This window comes from Patella vulgata, chromosome 4 (genome assembly GCF_932274485.2).
Source record: "Patella vulgata chromosome 4, xgPatVulg1.2, whole genome shotgun sequence".
NCBI lineage: Eukaryota > Metazoa > Mollusca > Gastropoda > Patellidae > Patella > Patella vulgata.
In genome coordinates this window covers 2024519-2039359 of record NC_065882.2, presented here as the reverse complement: position 1 = coordinate 2039359, position 14841 = coordinate 2024519, and the positions used below count along the sequence as shown (strand labels likewise).

Sequence of the window (14841 nt, the reverse complement as noted above, 5' to 3'; positions counted from 1 at the left end):
AAGGACGCAGGCCACTATCAGATGGTTTCAGGCTGTATTTACAGGCATTACATTGTATATAATTATACAGTTATAATTAACATGAGAAAATATAATTGAAGAGATCTATTTGACCACAGGGGTATAGAGTTCAGTCTACATGGGTATTATATTAAGATAATTAATCGGTATTCTACGTACTGACCAGTGGTCAAGTTCTTGGGTATTATATATAGAGAGAGATCATTAATTGGTATTATATATACTGACCACTGGCCAAGTTGTTGCGAACTAACAAAAATGTAATTATGGTTATATTATGACTGACCACGGGCGTCTGGCCTCTCCTCCAATCATACTAAACTTAGGCTGTCTGTCTACAGTTAACTCCGCTTGAGGACAGACACTAAGGTAGTTGACCGACATTTTAAGCCCTAAATCGACCGTTTTAGTCGAGAATACTACGTATACTTTGAGAATGTAATATGTATTTATTCTGCTTCCATGACAGTTCTCACTATAATAGTTAAAAACTAGATAATGTAAAGGCAGTTTGCTGAAAATTTCATTCAAATTGATCCACTATGAACCGAGAACTAAGCGATTGAAATTTTCACCTAGCCTCGATCATCATTACTAAAGTCAGTACGATAAACAGCATAGTCTCGATTATCCATTTAAGCGTTAAATCGTAAAGGAAAGTTATGCAGTAAATCGGTCGATAATCCACTAAAGATCGCAGGCGTTGAGCAGAAAATCGGATTCAAATTCAGTAAATATTTCAGGCTATCGATGGCACCGAGAGTAGATTATGGCCTGGATAAGTTAATTTATGTCTAATTAATAATTTAGATAACATTTCAGGCCTAAAGAAAGACCTACAATAGACTGATTTAGCTCTTGCATAATGTATGTTTAATAAAATTGAAAAAAGTTTATTTAGTCTTTCTGTGTATGTAAGATGTGAAACGGGGTAGAACTGCATTACATGACAGTATACTAATTTCTGGATATGGCGGCTATTTAGTGCAGAGATCTATTCTTGAAGAATGAGGTAGACTGATCTCTGTAGGAATGCTTCTTCAATATATTGTAATATTGTACTAAGTGTTGTCTACACGACAAAACGATTGTTTACAAACATCACCAAACATGAAGAGAGGGCAAAATAGGGTTTAACGTCCACTCGACACAAACTAGGTCATTTCTGCTCATATTCTAGTCTAAATTTCTATGTGCAGAAGTACTTAAATGACGTCACGGATTGCTTATTGAAGGAAAGTTCCGACTACCCATGCACGGAGAACGGCGGAAATTACCACGCTATTTGACTCAATGACAGACTTTATCATACAACGTGCACGCGCGAACAATTCGGCCATGACAGGCCGTATGATACAGCGCGCACATGCTAACCATTCGGCCATCCAACCTGCCATCAAACAGAACGAAAAACATCTTATGAAAAGGTCTCATTGGTGCTCTACGTTTCAATTTTAAGGAAAAGTTTTATAATAAATGCCAACCATCTACTAGAGGTGGGAACACTCTTAAGGAATTCATCATGCAATCAATCTGGTTAAATCACAGATCATATTTCGTTTCGTTTTTTATAATTCAAAATTTCGTTTTACTTGTCTCTACTACACTAGGATCTGGAATAGTTGTTATCATTGACGTGTTCTAGATGGTGTTACGGATTAGCCAATGAAACGGTCTGTTACGATGGGCTTTAGGTGTGTTTTGCACCGAACTGTGGGTAATCCATTAGAAACATCAATGCTGGTTGGTTAATCAAATATCTGACGTCATAGGGTACAAAAGTCACTCGTATGTCCTCTGACGCGACGCATCTCTACAACTTGTCAGATCTTCATGGAATGTAGTCCATCGAAAGTATAAAAAAACGAAACGAAATATAGATCTGTATTTTAATCAAATTGTCATTCAATTTTCGTGGACAATAAATAGTAAAGTCTTACCCTAAGATGGTGTCGTTTTTGGACGTCTCTTTTCACTCGATTTGAACTTTGTTGGTATTTCTCAGCTCGCTGTGCAACGTAGTGCTCGCTAATCAGGGTGTTCAATTCCTCATCGTCGTCGATGCTGCGCTTGGCTCTCTTGGATAGAGGTATATCGCCGAAGTCTTTATCACAGTGATAGCATGCCTGACCACCGGGTAGTTTTCCCTCATCCGGTGCCGGTACGTGGGGAAGCTGTACCCCCTCTGGGTAGTGGGGGATACCCCCGCCTACAGGGGGAGTGATCGTTGAAATACAATGTCTGAAAAAGAAAAACAATAGGTTGCCAGGCATGGAAACATACTCCCACAGCAGTTACGTCGTCCATGAGTCAACAAGTTTTGTCGCGTATTTATTCTTTTGTCGGTAATGAAAACATTTACAACATACTACATGTAAAATCTGATTAAATGTAACAACCCATTAAGTAATTAGCAGAAATCATTAGAATGTTTTTGTTTTTGGCTTCCAGTTCTGGCACATGCAAACTTTTAGAATTTAGCTGTTCAAGTTATCGAAAATCGTTAAAAAGCAATAGATTTTGACGTCTCATGAACGTAAACACTGTGTATAAATATAAAGTCAATCGGATGATCATATTGGTCTTGAGAGCATTTACAACATTTTCAAAGTCATCATGGGCCATAACTCTAGCAACAATTATCAGAAATTAGGTATATCTAACAATATTGTGTACAGATATGTTATATATCATACTATGGGTCTATTATTCTTATAACACTGTGTCACGCTGGCCTGTAGTGAATAGTTGCTAGGCCGTTAATATCACTGTGGGGGGATGACATCGGTGCGGTTTAAATAGCTCACAATATTAACCTTTTTCCTCCGACAAATTAAATTCTAAAACATTTGTTTTTTATGTATTAGAAAAATAAATAAAGCCGTTTGAAGTATTTGTAGGTAACAAAAAATATTTCCTATTTAGTGTAAATGGGTATTAATATGAGTAAACGGCACCATTCTGTCCGAACCAGTAACATCTTATATAACCAACGCACGCGCCATTGAGCAAATGATTGACGCAGCGTGATGTGACGTCACGTGTTGAAGACAGTCATCATTTACAGAGATATTAGAAGACTTTAGTAATCCTCTGTGAAACAGATTGACACGGAGTATAAAATACATGATAACCACAACCAATTTAAGACGTTAGTCAGCCGGACCACCGGACGGGCAATCGAACAGGGGTTACGACAATATACGACCACATTTATATATGAATGTTCAAAAACTAAAAGTGAACTTGATCTGACACGATGACAATACAAAAAAAATATATAATCAAAGGAATTTTCTCCGAAAAAAAACCCAAAAAACAGCAGCAGCTTGCATCCGTACAAGTCTTATAATTCTTCAGAAAATCAAATAACGTAAAAAAAAACCCAACAAAACCTCAATGGCGTGAGAACTTTTTAAGAAAATATCAACGACATTCAGTTTTTTGAGTTCAATACAAAAAACCCGGGATTTCTATAGATGCATTTAATTAACATCCATAGATCAGAGAGAAATCTTTTAAACTCAGTTCCATATATTTCTGCGAAAGGATGTCTACAGAATCAAAATGAGCAGCAGCCTGTTAAAATGGATAAAGGCACTTATATTGTACAGAATAATTAGTCTAAAGAAAAAATCTTTTAACATAGTTTCATGTTTTACCGGACGGGTGTTGAAAGTGGTAAGGGTTTAAATTACGCGCTTATTCATTACTTTTCTGCACCAACTGGGATCATGTGACTAAAATGCGACATATTTGAATGATTCGCGTACGACAACAACATTTCCTGAAGTCATAATATATCAAACCGAGATGGGACCCACGAAAACCCTAAACAACTGATACCGTAAACAGACCAAATATAATAAACCATAAACAACTGATACCGTTTACAGACCAAATATAATAAACCATAAACAACTGATACCGTTAATACACCAAATATAATAAACCATAAACAACTGCTACCGTTAATAGACCAAATATGGTAAACCATAAACAAATGACACCGATAATAGACCAAATATCATAAACTATAAGCAACTGATTGTTGTTGTTCTTAGTGTTTAACGTCCGATTCCACCGAAGGTGATATCGCAGACAAGTCTTATTTTTTTTTATTATCTAGCGCACGCGCAAGGGTCTTTCCTGTGGGAGGAAACCGGAGTACCCGGAGTTAATCCACGAGATTGAAAATGCACCCCTATTTCCAAGCCACATACGCACACTTCTGGGATCGAAACCACAGCCAAGAGCCAAGGGGGACCGGCCAGCTAGAGGTCGAAGCGCGGCACTCTAGACCACTGAGCCATCCCAAATGATACAGTAATTAGACCATATATATAATAAAAAATATACTAACCCGGGTCCCATTGGCTGAAATCCTGATGGGCATCCACATTGAAAGCCGCTCATTGAGGGTGAACACGTAAACAAACATGGACTTCCACCACAGGCATTCGTATCTAAAATAATAATAACAAATATTAACAGTTAATTTAATACTGATATCTATTTGAGGATGAAAGCTGTGACTTTCACATCCAATATTCGATTTTATAAGATGATATTGAACATCTATGAGATTTGTCTATTTCATGCCATGTTCAAACCGTAACCTGATATAATGTGTGTGTGTGTGTGTGTGGGAGAGAGAAAGAGAGAGAGAGAGAGAGAGAGGGGGAGGTGGGGTTTAACGTCCACTCAAAACAACACAAGCTAGGTCATTTCGAGACTAACATAGGGTTCAATTTTATTTAAAAAATTCGCTTGCGCGTAGGGCTCTATAGCAGTGGGAGGAAACCGGCGGGCCCGGAAAAACCCCACAAGGATAGACAGGCGACCCACTCCTTGTCACGTACAAGGGAGGAATCAAAACCATGTCACTTGACTAAATGACAGACCTTATGATTCCATGCGCACGCGTTAACACCCCCCCCCCCACACACACACACGCCCCCCCCCCCCCCTCACACACACACACACGCCTCAGCCCCACCTCCATTAGCCAAGTAGGACACTAAATCCCACTACTTCATTTCATTTAATACATATTTTTCAATTTTTGAAATATACGTTAACGATCTATTGTCTTTTTAACTAGTGAACCTTACCAACACAAGACGACATGTCAAAATCAAATGTTTGATCTCCATTACATTCACAATCATATGATCCTGGTATATTAACACAAATAGCAAACCCACATAAATAATCGTCGGTACATTCATTCTCATCTGAAAATATAAACAACATTTAAACCATCTGAAAATATAACTAACATTTACATCATCATGACCTTCTCATCTGAAAAAATAAACAATATTCAAACCATCATGACATTCGCATCTGAAAATAAAAATAAAAACAATACTTATATGATTGGTATATTCAGATATTATCATTTGTCAATATATCATAGCAGATAACGTTTGTCATAACAAATAAAAAGATCCGGATGATGATATTAACAACGAACAAATATTGCAAAAGCGTGGTATTATTATTGCTGATATATTACCGCGGAGGCAGATATACTTTGTCAGATAAAAAAAACAAAACAAAATACAATGATATTAAGAAATAAACGTGTAGAAATCAAAATGTCAACTGAAATGTCAGGCTGAATAATTCTGACATTGCGACACGAATCACATCTTCTTGGAGCACAGTTAATGTGCAACAAACATCGATGGTTAAATTGTCATCTAAAGACCAAAGTTTATGACGAATTTATATTTATTTTGCGAAGACATCCAGCGTTAATGCTGTCACCCTACCTGATAGAACATCCATCGTTAATGAAGTCCCCCTACCTACTAGGAGATCAAGCGTTAATCCTGTCACCCTACCTGCTAGGAGATTAAGCGTTAATCCTGCCACCCTACCTATTAGAACATCAAGCGTTAATCCTGTCACCCTACCTGTCGTTAATCCTGTCACCCTACCTGTCGTTAATCCTGCCACCCTACCTCCTAGAACATCAAGCGTTAATCCTGTTACCCTACCTATTAGAACATCAAGCGTTAATCCGGTCATCCTACCTGTCTTTAATGCTGTCACCCTACCTGCTAGGAGATCAAACGTTAATCCTGTCACCCTACTTGCTAGGAAATCAAGCGTTAATCCGGTCACCCTACCTGTTAGAACACGAAGTGTTAATCCTGCCACCCTACCTATTAGAACATCAAGCGTTAATCCGGTTACCCTACCTGTCGTTAATGCTGTCATCTTACCTGCTAGGATATCAAGCGTTAATCCTGTTACCCTTCTTGCCAGGAGACCTAGCGTTAATCCTGTCACCCTACCTGCTACGAGATCAAACGTTAATCCTGACACCCTACTTGCTAAGAGATCAAGCGTTAATCCGGTCACCCTACCTGATGTATAACTTTATAAAAGTACATTCCACAAGATTATAGGCTTGGGCGTTTTTCGTTGGGCTTCAACCGGGCCACTAAAATCATCCGAGATAACGTGACTTGCTTCGTCAATTAATTCGCGTGATGTGAATGCCCCCTCCCCCCCCCCCCCCCCCACAAAAAGGAAATGCGTCAGTTTCAGAAATAATTGTCATCATCCGATATAAAAAAAAGGATTGCAACATACCAAAGAAAGGTCAAATACACAGTTTAAGATCATAGTTTATAGCAAATAACTTGATTCTAAATAAATAAACCATTGTGCAAAAAGCACAAGCTAATTTCAAATTTTAAAAACACTCTCACGTTTTTCATGATTCTTGTTTTACAAAATAGAAAATGATATCTTTGACACAAAGACAGAGTGTGTTATAGTCAGCCATGGCGAGGTTCTCAATAAGAAAGTTAATATTCGAGTACAAATAAAATGAAATGGGGTTTATAGTCCTACTGTTATGCTTCGACTGGGATAATGAAGACAGGCATACGCCATACAGTGTGCTATGGGGGGAAGGATGCCCGGACAGCGGTGCTAGGGCCTACTCTTATTTCGAATTCCAACTGCCAAGGGAGCTTTTACGTCTACTCCAATGTGTACACCGGACTTTTGTTTTTCGTGCCATCCGAATGACTAGACAGGTGTCCTTGTCGGACCCTCCGTCCTGCACCACTGACAAGGGAAAACCATGCTGGGAAATCCCGATGAATTTTCTCGGCCAACACCGGGATCGAACCCGCGACTTTCTGATATGTTGTGGAATACGGTACCAAGATATGGGAATTTTATTAATATAATCTGCTTAAAATAGATATCCTGTTTGGTTTCGTTTTTCATAGTTCAAAATTTCGTTTTATTTGTCTGTACTACACTAGGATCTGGAAGAGTTGTTATTTAGCTTGCGTTCTGGATGGCATGAGGGATTAGCCAATGAAACGGTCTGTTCCGGCGACTTCTTGGTCTTGGCGTGCAATGCATAGAAGTGCGGGTAAACAACTGGAAACGTCAACACTGATTGATTAATCAATATCAGACACCATAGGGTCAAAAGCCGTTCGTACAACCCCTGACTCGACCTTTTACTACAACCGGTCAGATCGTCATGTAGTGTAGGCCATCGAAAGTATGAAAAAACATACGAAATATAGATAAAGATTGTGTTTATCATACTAGTTTTACAACCCTTGACTAAACAAAGTAACCAGTAGGTTGTTGGGGGGGGGGGGGGGATACATACCGACACATTCTCCTCCACCACCTGGGATAAAACCATCCCCACATTCACAAGTAAAACCTCCAACGGTATTTTCACAATCACCATCACATTTACCGTCAATGCATTCATCTAGATCTATTAAAATACAATACATAACACGTTATTCATCATATATACAAACACATATACGAGAGAGAGAGAGAGAGAGAGAGAGAGAGAGGGTGGGGGGTAACGTCCATTTCGGTACTAACAGATGGTCTAATTTTATTTCAATAATTCGCTAGCAGTGGGAAAAAACCGGATGGCCCCGCGAAAACCCACGAGGTTGGACAGGCGACCCTACTCCTTGTCACATACAACCGTGGAATTGAAACCACGCCAATTGACTCAATGACAGAGCTTATACCATCCAGCCACCCAACTCCCCAAGTGCCTCTGTAAGATGTTACATACAACCGGGGAAGAATCGAAACCACGCCAGTTGACTCAATGACAGAGCTTATCATACAAAGCACACGCGCTAACCATTCGACCATCCAACGTAAAACCCTATTTAAATAAATAAATCTGATAGAAATTGTGATCTGAGAACTGTTTGGAAGACGGCCAATCAACGACCAGATTGTAATGACTATGTGGGCGCATAAAACCATGTTATTTTGAAATAATAAACCTTAAACAAAATCCAGAAAAATATTTTCTCAATAATTACACTCCTGGGGCTCTACATGCTTGCTGAATAATTTTCTCTGACAAAGCTTCATAATTAACCTAAAGTACAACCACTTTCCATTAAAGCATAGGATATAAGGAAGACTCAAGGTTTTACCTAAACACTTCTGGCCAGTTTTATCCAATCGGTAGCCACGAGGACAAACACATTTGAAAGTCCCGGGTGTATTCCTACATTTTCCTGGCGAGCAGACGTCAGTCTTGTCCAAACATTCATCGATATCTGAAGAGAGAAATGAAAAAGATGGCTTTAATAAGTTTACAGAACAAAGAGCTGGCAGTTCTCACTATAACAGTTAAAAATTAGATAATGTAAAGGGAATTTGCTGAAAATTTCATTCATATTGATTCACTCTGAACCGAGATATTGGCTTTTGAATTTTAGGCCTAACCTCGATCATCATTACTAAAGTCGGTGCGATAAAAAAAACATTATCCATTTTTGGATTAAATCATCAATGAGCGTTGAGCAGCAAATCGGGTTCAAATTCAGTAAATATCTCAGGCTATCGATGGCATCGATAGTTGATTATGGTTTGGATAAGTTAATTAATGTCTAATTAATAATTTAGATAACATTTCAGGACCTAAGAAGGACCTCCAGTGGGCAGATTTAGCTCTTGAATAATGTATGTTTAAATGTTAAAAACACAATTTGAGTACACTATTGAATGGTTCTAATCCGGAAATATGTTACAGGCACTTATTTACCTTCACAATTTCCAGTTGAACCTCTTTCATATCCTTCAGGACATTCACAATCAAAACCTCCCAATGTGTTGATACATTTAACATTACGACAGTTGTGTAGATTCATTAGACATTCATCGACATCTAGATAAAAAAAAAGATAAACAATCTATCAATCTGATTAGAATACAGATCCATTTTTAATTTCGTTCTTTTATACTTTCGATTGCCTACACTAGGGGTCTTACGCGCGGCTTTGACCCTATGACGTCAGACATTGATTAATCAATCAGCGTTGACATTTCTAGTGGTTTATCCACAGTTGCGTGCATGACACGTCAAGAAGTCTCCGCAACAGACCGTTCATTGGCTTATACCTCACTTAAGCCAAACCGCCGGTTATATAACAACTCTTCCAGATCCTAGTGTAGTAAAGACAAGTAAAACGAAATTTTGAACTATAAAAAACGAAACGAAATAGGATCTGTGTTTTAATCAGATTGTCAATATATCAACATGTATAGATAGAATATAAAAATAAACAATATCTTGATACACATTCGTTAACATCCCCGCCCGTCGCGACGACATTCACACAGGGCGGAGACTGTCACCTTAGCGAGCTAAAATTGGGTTCCTGGGCCCTGTTTCACGAAATTTTAACTAAAGATAAAATCCAAATTTTAGTAGATACTTCAATTTTGATTGGCTAAGCACATCAATCTAATATTATCCAATCAAATTACTAAAATTTGGATTTTATCTTAGTTAAAATTTCGTGAAACAGGCCCCAGGGACTTGTGAGACACATTTTAAACTAATAAACGCGTACCCCCGCGCGCCATCCTGGATTCGAGGTACCTAATTTCAGCACATTATGTAAATATGAACGATATCTTGAAAGACTTTGCATGGTTGTATTCGCTGGAAACATATTTTGAAAAGATGGGTATTGTGTTTCGCCATTGGGTATCAACTGCAGACAGTGAACTTGCTCAATTCTCGGTGAAATTCACCTCATTATAAATATAAAATAGGTCAGTTGGTTGTGAAAATCGCCACGTTTTCGATTTAAACTGGTCCATGGGTGAGAGGGGTCAATTGAGTGTGAAAACCGCCAAGTTTTCGATTTAAAATGGTCCACGGGTGAGAGTGGTCAGTTGATTGTGAAATTCACCCCGTTTTCGATTTAAAATGATCCACGGGTGAGAGAGGTCAATTGTTATTGTGTGTGAAATTCACCACGTTTCTATTTAAAATGGCCGACGGGTGGGAAAGACCAATAGAATATGAAATTGACCTAGTTAAAATAATGACCATCTTCAATGTGCCAGAAGGTTAATCAGCAATTTATTTGTTTCATAGTTAACACAACAGGGCAATTTAGACTACTACAAGACCTAGGTTAATACTGTCTTCAGTTCCATGTTCAATAATTGAGAGAGATGCTTAAATTTTATGGGGGGGGGGGGGTGTCACGTGGCTAAGTGGGTAAGACGCTGGCTCGCTAGTCTGGAGGTCGGGTGTTCGATCCCTGCATTGGCCGAGAAAGTTCTACCAGATTTCCCCTTGTCAGTGATGCAGGATGGAGGGCCTGACAAGGACAGCTGTCTAGTCGTTCGGATGGACGAAAAACCGAAGTCCCGTGTATACATTGGCGTGCACGTAAAAGATCCCTTGGCAGTTGGAATTCGATATAAGAGTAGGCCGTAGCGCGGCTGCCCGGGCAAAATTTCCCTCATAGGACACTGTATGGCGTATGCCCGTCTTCATTAACCCAGGTTAGGAGCAGAACAGTAGGACGTTAAGCTCCATTTCATTTCTTAAATTTTATTTCAATAATTCGCTTGCGCGTATGGTCTTTCGCAGTAGAAGGAAACCGGAGGACCCAGGAAAACCCACCCACGGACAACGCCATCTGTTGTCACGAACACAGCGGGGCATCGACACAACGTCACTTGACTCATTGACAGACCGTATCGTTGTACGCTAGCCCCCCCCCACCCGAACATGAAATCTATAGACATTAGTGCGAAATGTTGCTGACCATAGTTTACTTTAGGACTGATTGATTATGACCATATCTTACGTTGGGATTGATTGATTATGTTGCTGACCATATCTTACGCAAGAAAAGATTAATTATGTGCTGACCATATCTTACGTTGGGACTGATTGATTATGGTGCTGACCATATCTTACGTAAGAAAAGATTAATTATGTGCTGATCATATCTTACGTTAGGACGGATTGATTATGGAGCTGGCCATATCTTACGTAAGAAAAGATTAATTATGTGCTGACCATATCTTACGTTAGGACTGATTGATTATGTTGCTGACCATATCTTACGCAAGAAAAGATTAATTATGTGCTGACCATATCTTACGTTGGGACTGATTGATTATGGTGCTGACCATATCTTACGTAAGAAAAGATTAATTATGTGCTGATCATATCTTACGTTAGGACGGATTGATTATGGAGCTGGCCATATCTTACGTAAGAAAAGATTAATTATGTGCTGACCATATCTTACGTTAGGACGAATTGATTATGGAGCTGGTCATATCTTACGTTAGGACGGATTGATTATGGTGCTGACCATATTTTACGTTAGAACGGATTGATTATGGAGCTGACCATATCTTACGTTAGAACGGATTGATTATGGAGCTGACCATATCTTACGTTAGGGCGGATTGATTATGGAGCTAACCATAGCTTACCTTAGGATTGATTCGTTATGTTGTTGGCCATATCATACGTTAGGACGGATTAATTATAATAATATTTGATCCGTGGTATCTGCAGTCTGGTTTCCCCAGTGAAAAAAAGACGCATAGAGTTGTTCGAATTGAACTAAAACCTTAACCCTGACCGTATAGAAACCCTGACCTAGAGTCGTTCGGGTTAATATATATAAAAACGCAGTCCAACTGAACGTCCTACTCACACCAAAGAAATTCACGTTTTTATCTTAAATTGATTTGGAATTTAAAACAAAGACATGTTATATTACCTTGACAGGTGTGACCATCAATAGACAAAGAAAATCCTTTTTCACATGAACACTGGAAACTTCCAATACTGTTTCTACAGTTACCATCACATATAGGTGGTGTAACACCGCATTCATCAATATCTGAAACATATAAATATAGGTTGCCAGGCCACAAAACATATAAATATACCACCACATATAGGTGGCGTTACTCAACATTCATTAACATCTGAAACATATAAATGTAGGTTGCCAGGCCACAAAATATATATATATATATATATATATATATATATATATATATACCACCACATATAGGTGGTGTTACACCACATTCATCAATATCTCAAGTCATTATTTACTCCTAATGATTAATTCAAGCAGTGATTATTTGATGTTTCGTTTCGTCTTAAAAAAATGGTAATACATATAATCAAAATGGCCGACAGTTCTGTTCGAAGAAAATTAAACATTTTGATAGTGGAATTCCGTTTACTGTGGCTTCATACGGCATGTAAAATATACAAGCATGCCTATCGGATATCATTATTTCAAATATGATCACCACTGGTCGAAAACGTAAGAACGAGTTGAATAGCGGAGATTCGCGAGGGAGAAAACAGTTCACCATTCGTATCAAATTACCGTAGCCAAAATGCTCTAAATGTGAGAGGGAGAAAGAAATGGGGTTTAACGTCTACTCGGCACAAACTAGGTCATTTTGGGACTAACACATGGTTCAATTTTATTTCCATAATTCGCTTGCGCGTAGGGGTCTTTAGCAGTGGGAGGAAACCGGAGGACCCGGAGAAAACCCACGAGGATGGACAAGCGACCCTACTCCTTGTCACGCAAAACCGGGGAATCGAAACCACGCCAGTTGACTCAATGACAGACTTTATGATACAGCGCACACGTGCAAACCATTCAGCCATCCAAACCCCCGCTCTAAAGGCGGTATATTTGTAAGCATCTCTTACAATTATAATTGAAATTTAAATCATTCTATTGGTACCTGAAAATAACAATAGGCCTATTGTACACGCAAAACATAAATTTATAGAAAATTGGAAATCCTTGGATGAGATTTGACGTGTAATTGTGCAGTATGGTGTTCAAATAGACTAAAGTCACCAAAAATAAAATCCGATCTTATTAAATCCAAACAGAGCTAATCTATTATGTAAAGACAGACTTTTAAAGTTGTTGTATATATCGGTAATTGTTTATAATAAGCCTTTCTGAGACATAAGATTGTTACATATCACATATTTTTGACAGACAAAATATTCAAGTTGGTGGAAAAAAATATGAACAGTTTTTTATATAAAATTTAACATCTATTTTGGCGGAAAAAATTGAAAACCAGTTTGAGCCCTGGTTGCCAGGCAACAAAACAAAGTATAAGAAATTGTGGTAATTTGATAGGATTATTTAGTAAATTTCAAGTAGATCACTTTTTTTTAAATATGTTAAAGGCATTAGTGAAGACAATACTATTTATATGTTTGTAACAATATTAAAGATACATTATTGGAGATTAGATAAAGAGTTGGCAGTTCTCACTATAATAGTTTAAAACTAGATAATGTAAAGGCAATTTGCTGAAAATTTCATTGAAATTGATCCACTCTGAACCGAGAATTTAGTGATTGAATTTTACGCCTAGCCTCGATCATCATTACTAAAGTCGGTACAAAAAAAACATAGTCTCGAATATCCATTTTTTGATTTAATCATCAATGAGCGTTGAGTAGCAGATCGGATTCTAATCCAGTAAATTTCACAGTTTAGCGATGCCATCGATAGTTGATTATGGTCTGGATATGTTAATTAATGTCTATTTAATAATTAGGCAGATTTAGCTCTTGCATAATGTATGTTTAACAAATATTAACAAATAGTTAAAAATACATTTTAGAATGGTAATGGTTTGTAATTAATAATGTAGTAGGGTGAATTTGGACTCAATAGTAAATGTTTAATACGTCGTGCTAATCCGCACAGTATTACTTAATTCAGTAAATTATATTTTAATGGATTTTAATCCACCTTAATTACCCCCATGTATATCTCTTTCATATTGTCTTATATCTTTCTTTATTTTATGATCAGTAGTGGAATACCGCGTTTTATCAGTGAAATAAAAGTGTTATTCCACTGGCTAGTTGTTTTTACCTAAAATGAATGTAAAATCATAAAATAAATAGAAAATTTGTCGTTTTGTCGTGAATAACATATTTTATTTCATCTCTAAGCGAGAAAACGTTTATATTTTCACTCATGCTACGCATTCGTGAAAATATAAGTTTTCTTGCTTCTCGATGAAATAAAATATGTTATTTACTCTAAAACGATAAATATCCTCTATTTAATCACCTGTCTCCTGTATGTCAAATTAACCTTATAATTTGTAATTAACGTCTACGGGCTATAGCGGTTTAGTTACCAGGGTATATTGTTTGTATAGACGATAGATTTATACGATTAATGCCCTAGGTAATGCATGGGGATATATAGACACAAATCAATGAGTTAAGAGCGCATTCTACAAACGTGGCATTTGGGAGAACAAGATCACATTCATAAGGACTGACTTGATTTACCTGTATTTGGATATTTGGAGACACAAGTTTATGTCAATTCCAATATCCATATTGGAGCTTATCTACTGTTAAACATACATTATGCAAGAGCTAAATCTGCCTATTGCAGGTCTTTCTTTAGGCCTGAAATGTTATCTAAATTATTCATTAGA

At 37.7% G+C, this 14841-nt stretch overlaps 1 protein-coding gene across 1 annotated transcript in view; it reads right to left on the bottom strand.

The window, feature by feature from the left end:
• Positions 1-14841, bottom strand: part of LOC126817722 (fibrillin-2) — a 104658-nt gene that overhangs the window by 1259 nt on the left and 88558 nt on the right. Inside the window, exon 58 of the mRNA XM_056100149.1 lies at positions 12390-12428. Coding sequence (XP_055956124.1) covers positions 12390-12428 — 39 coding nt within the window. The remainder of the gene's footprint in view (positions 1-12389; positions 12429-14841) is intronic.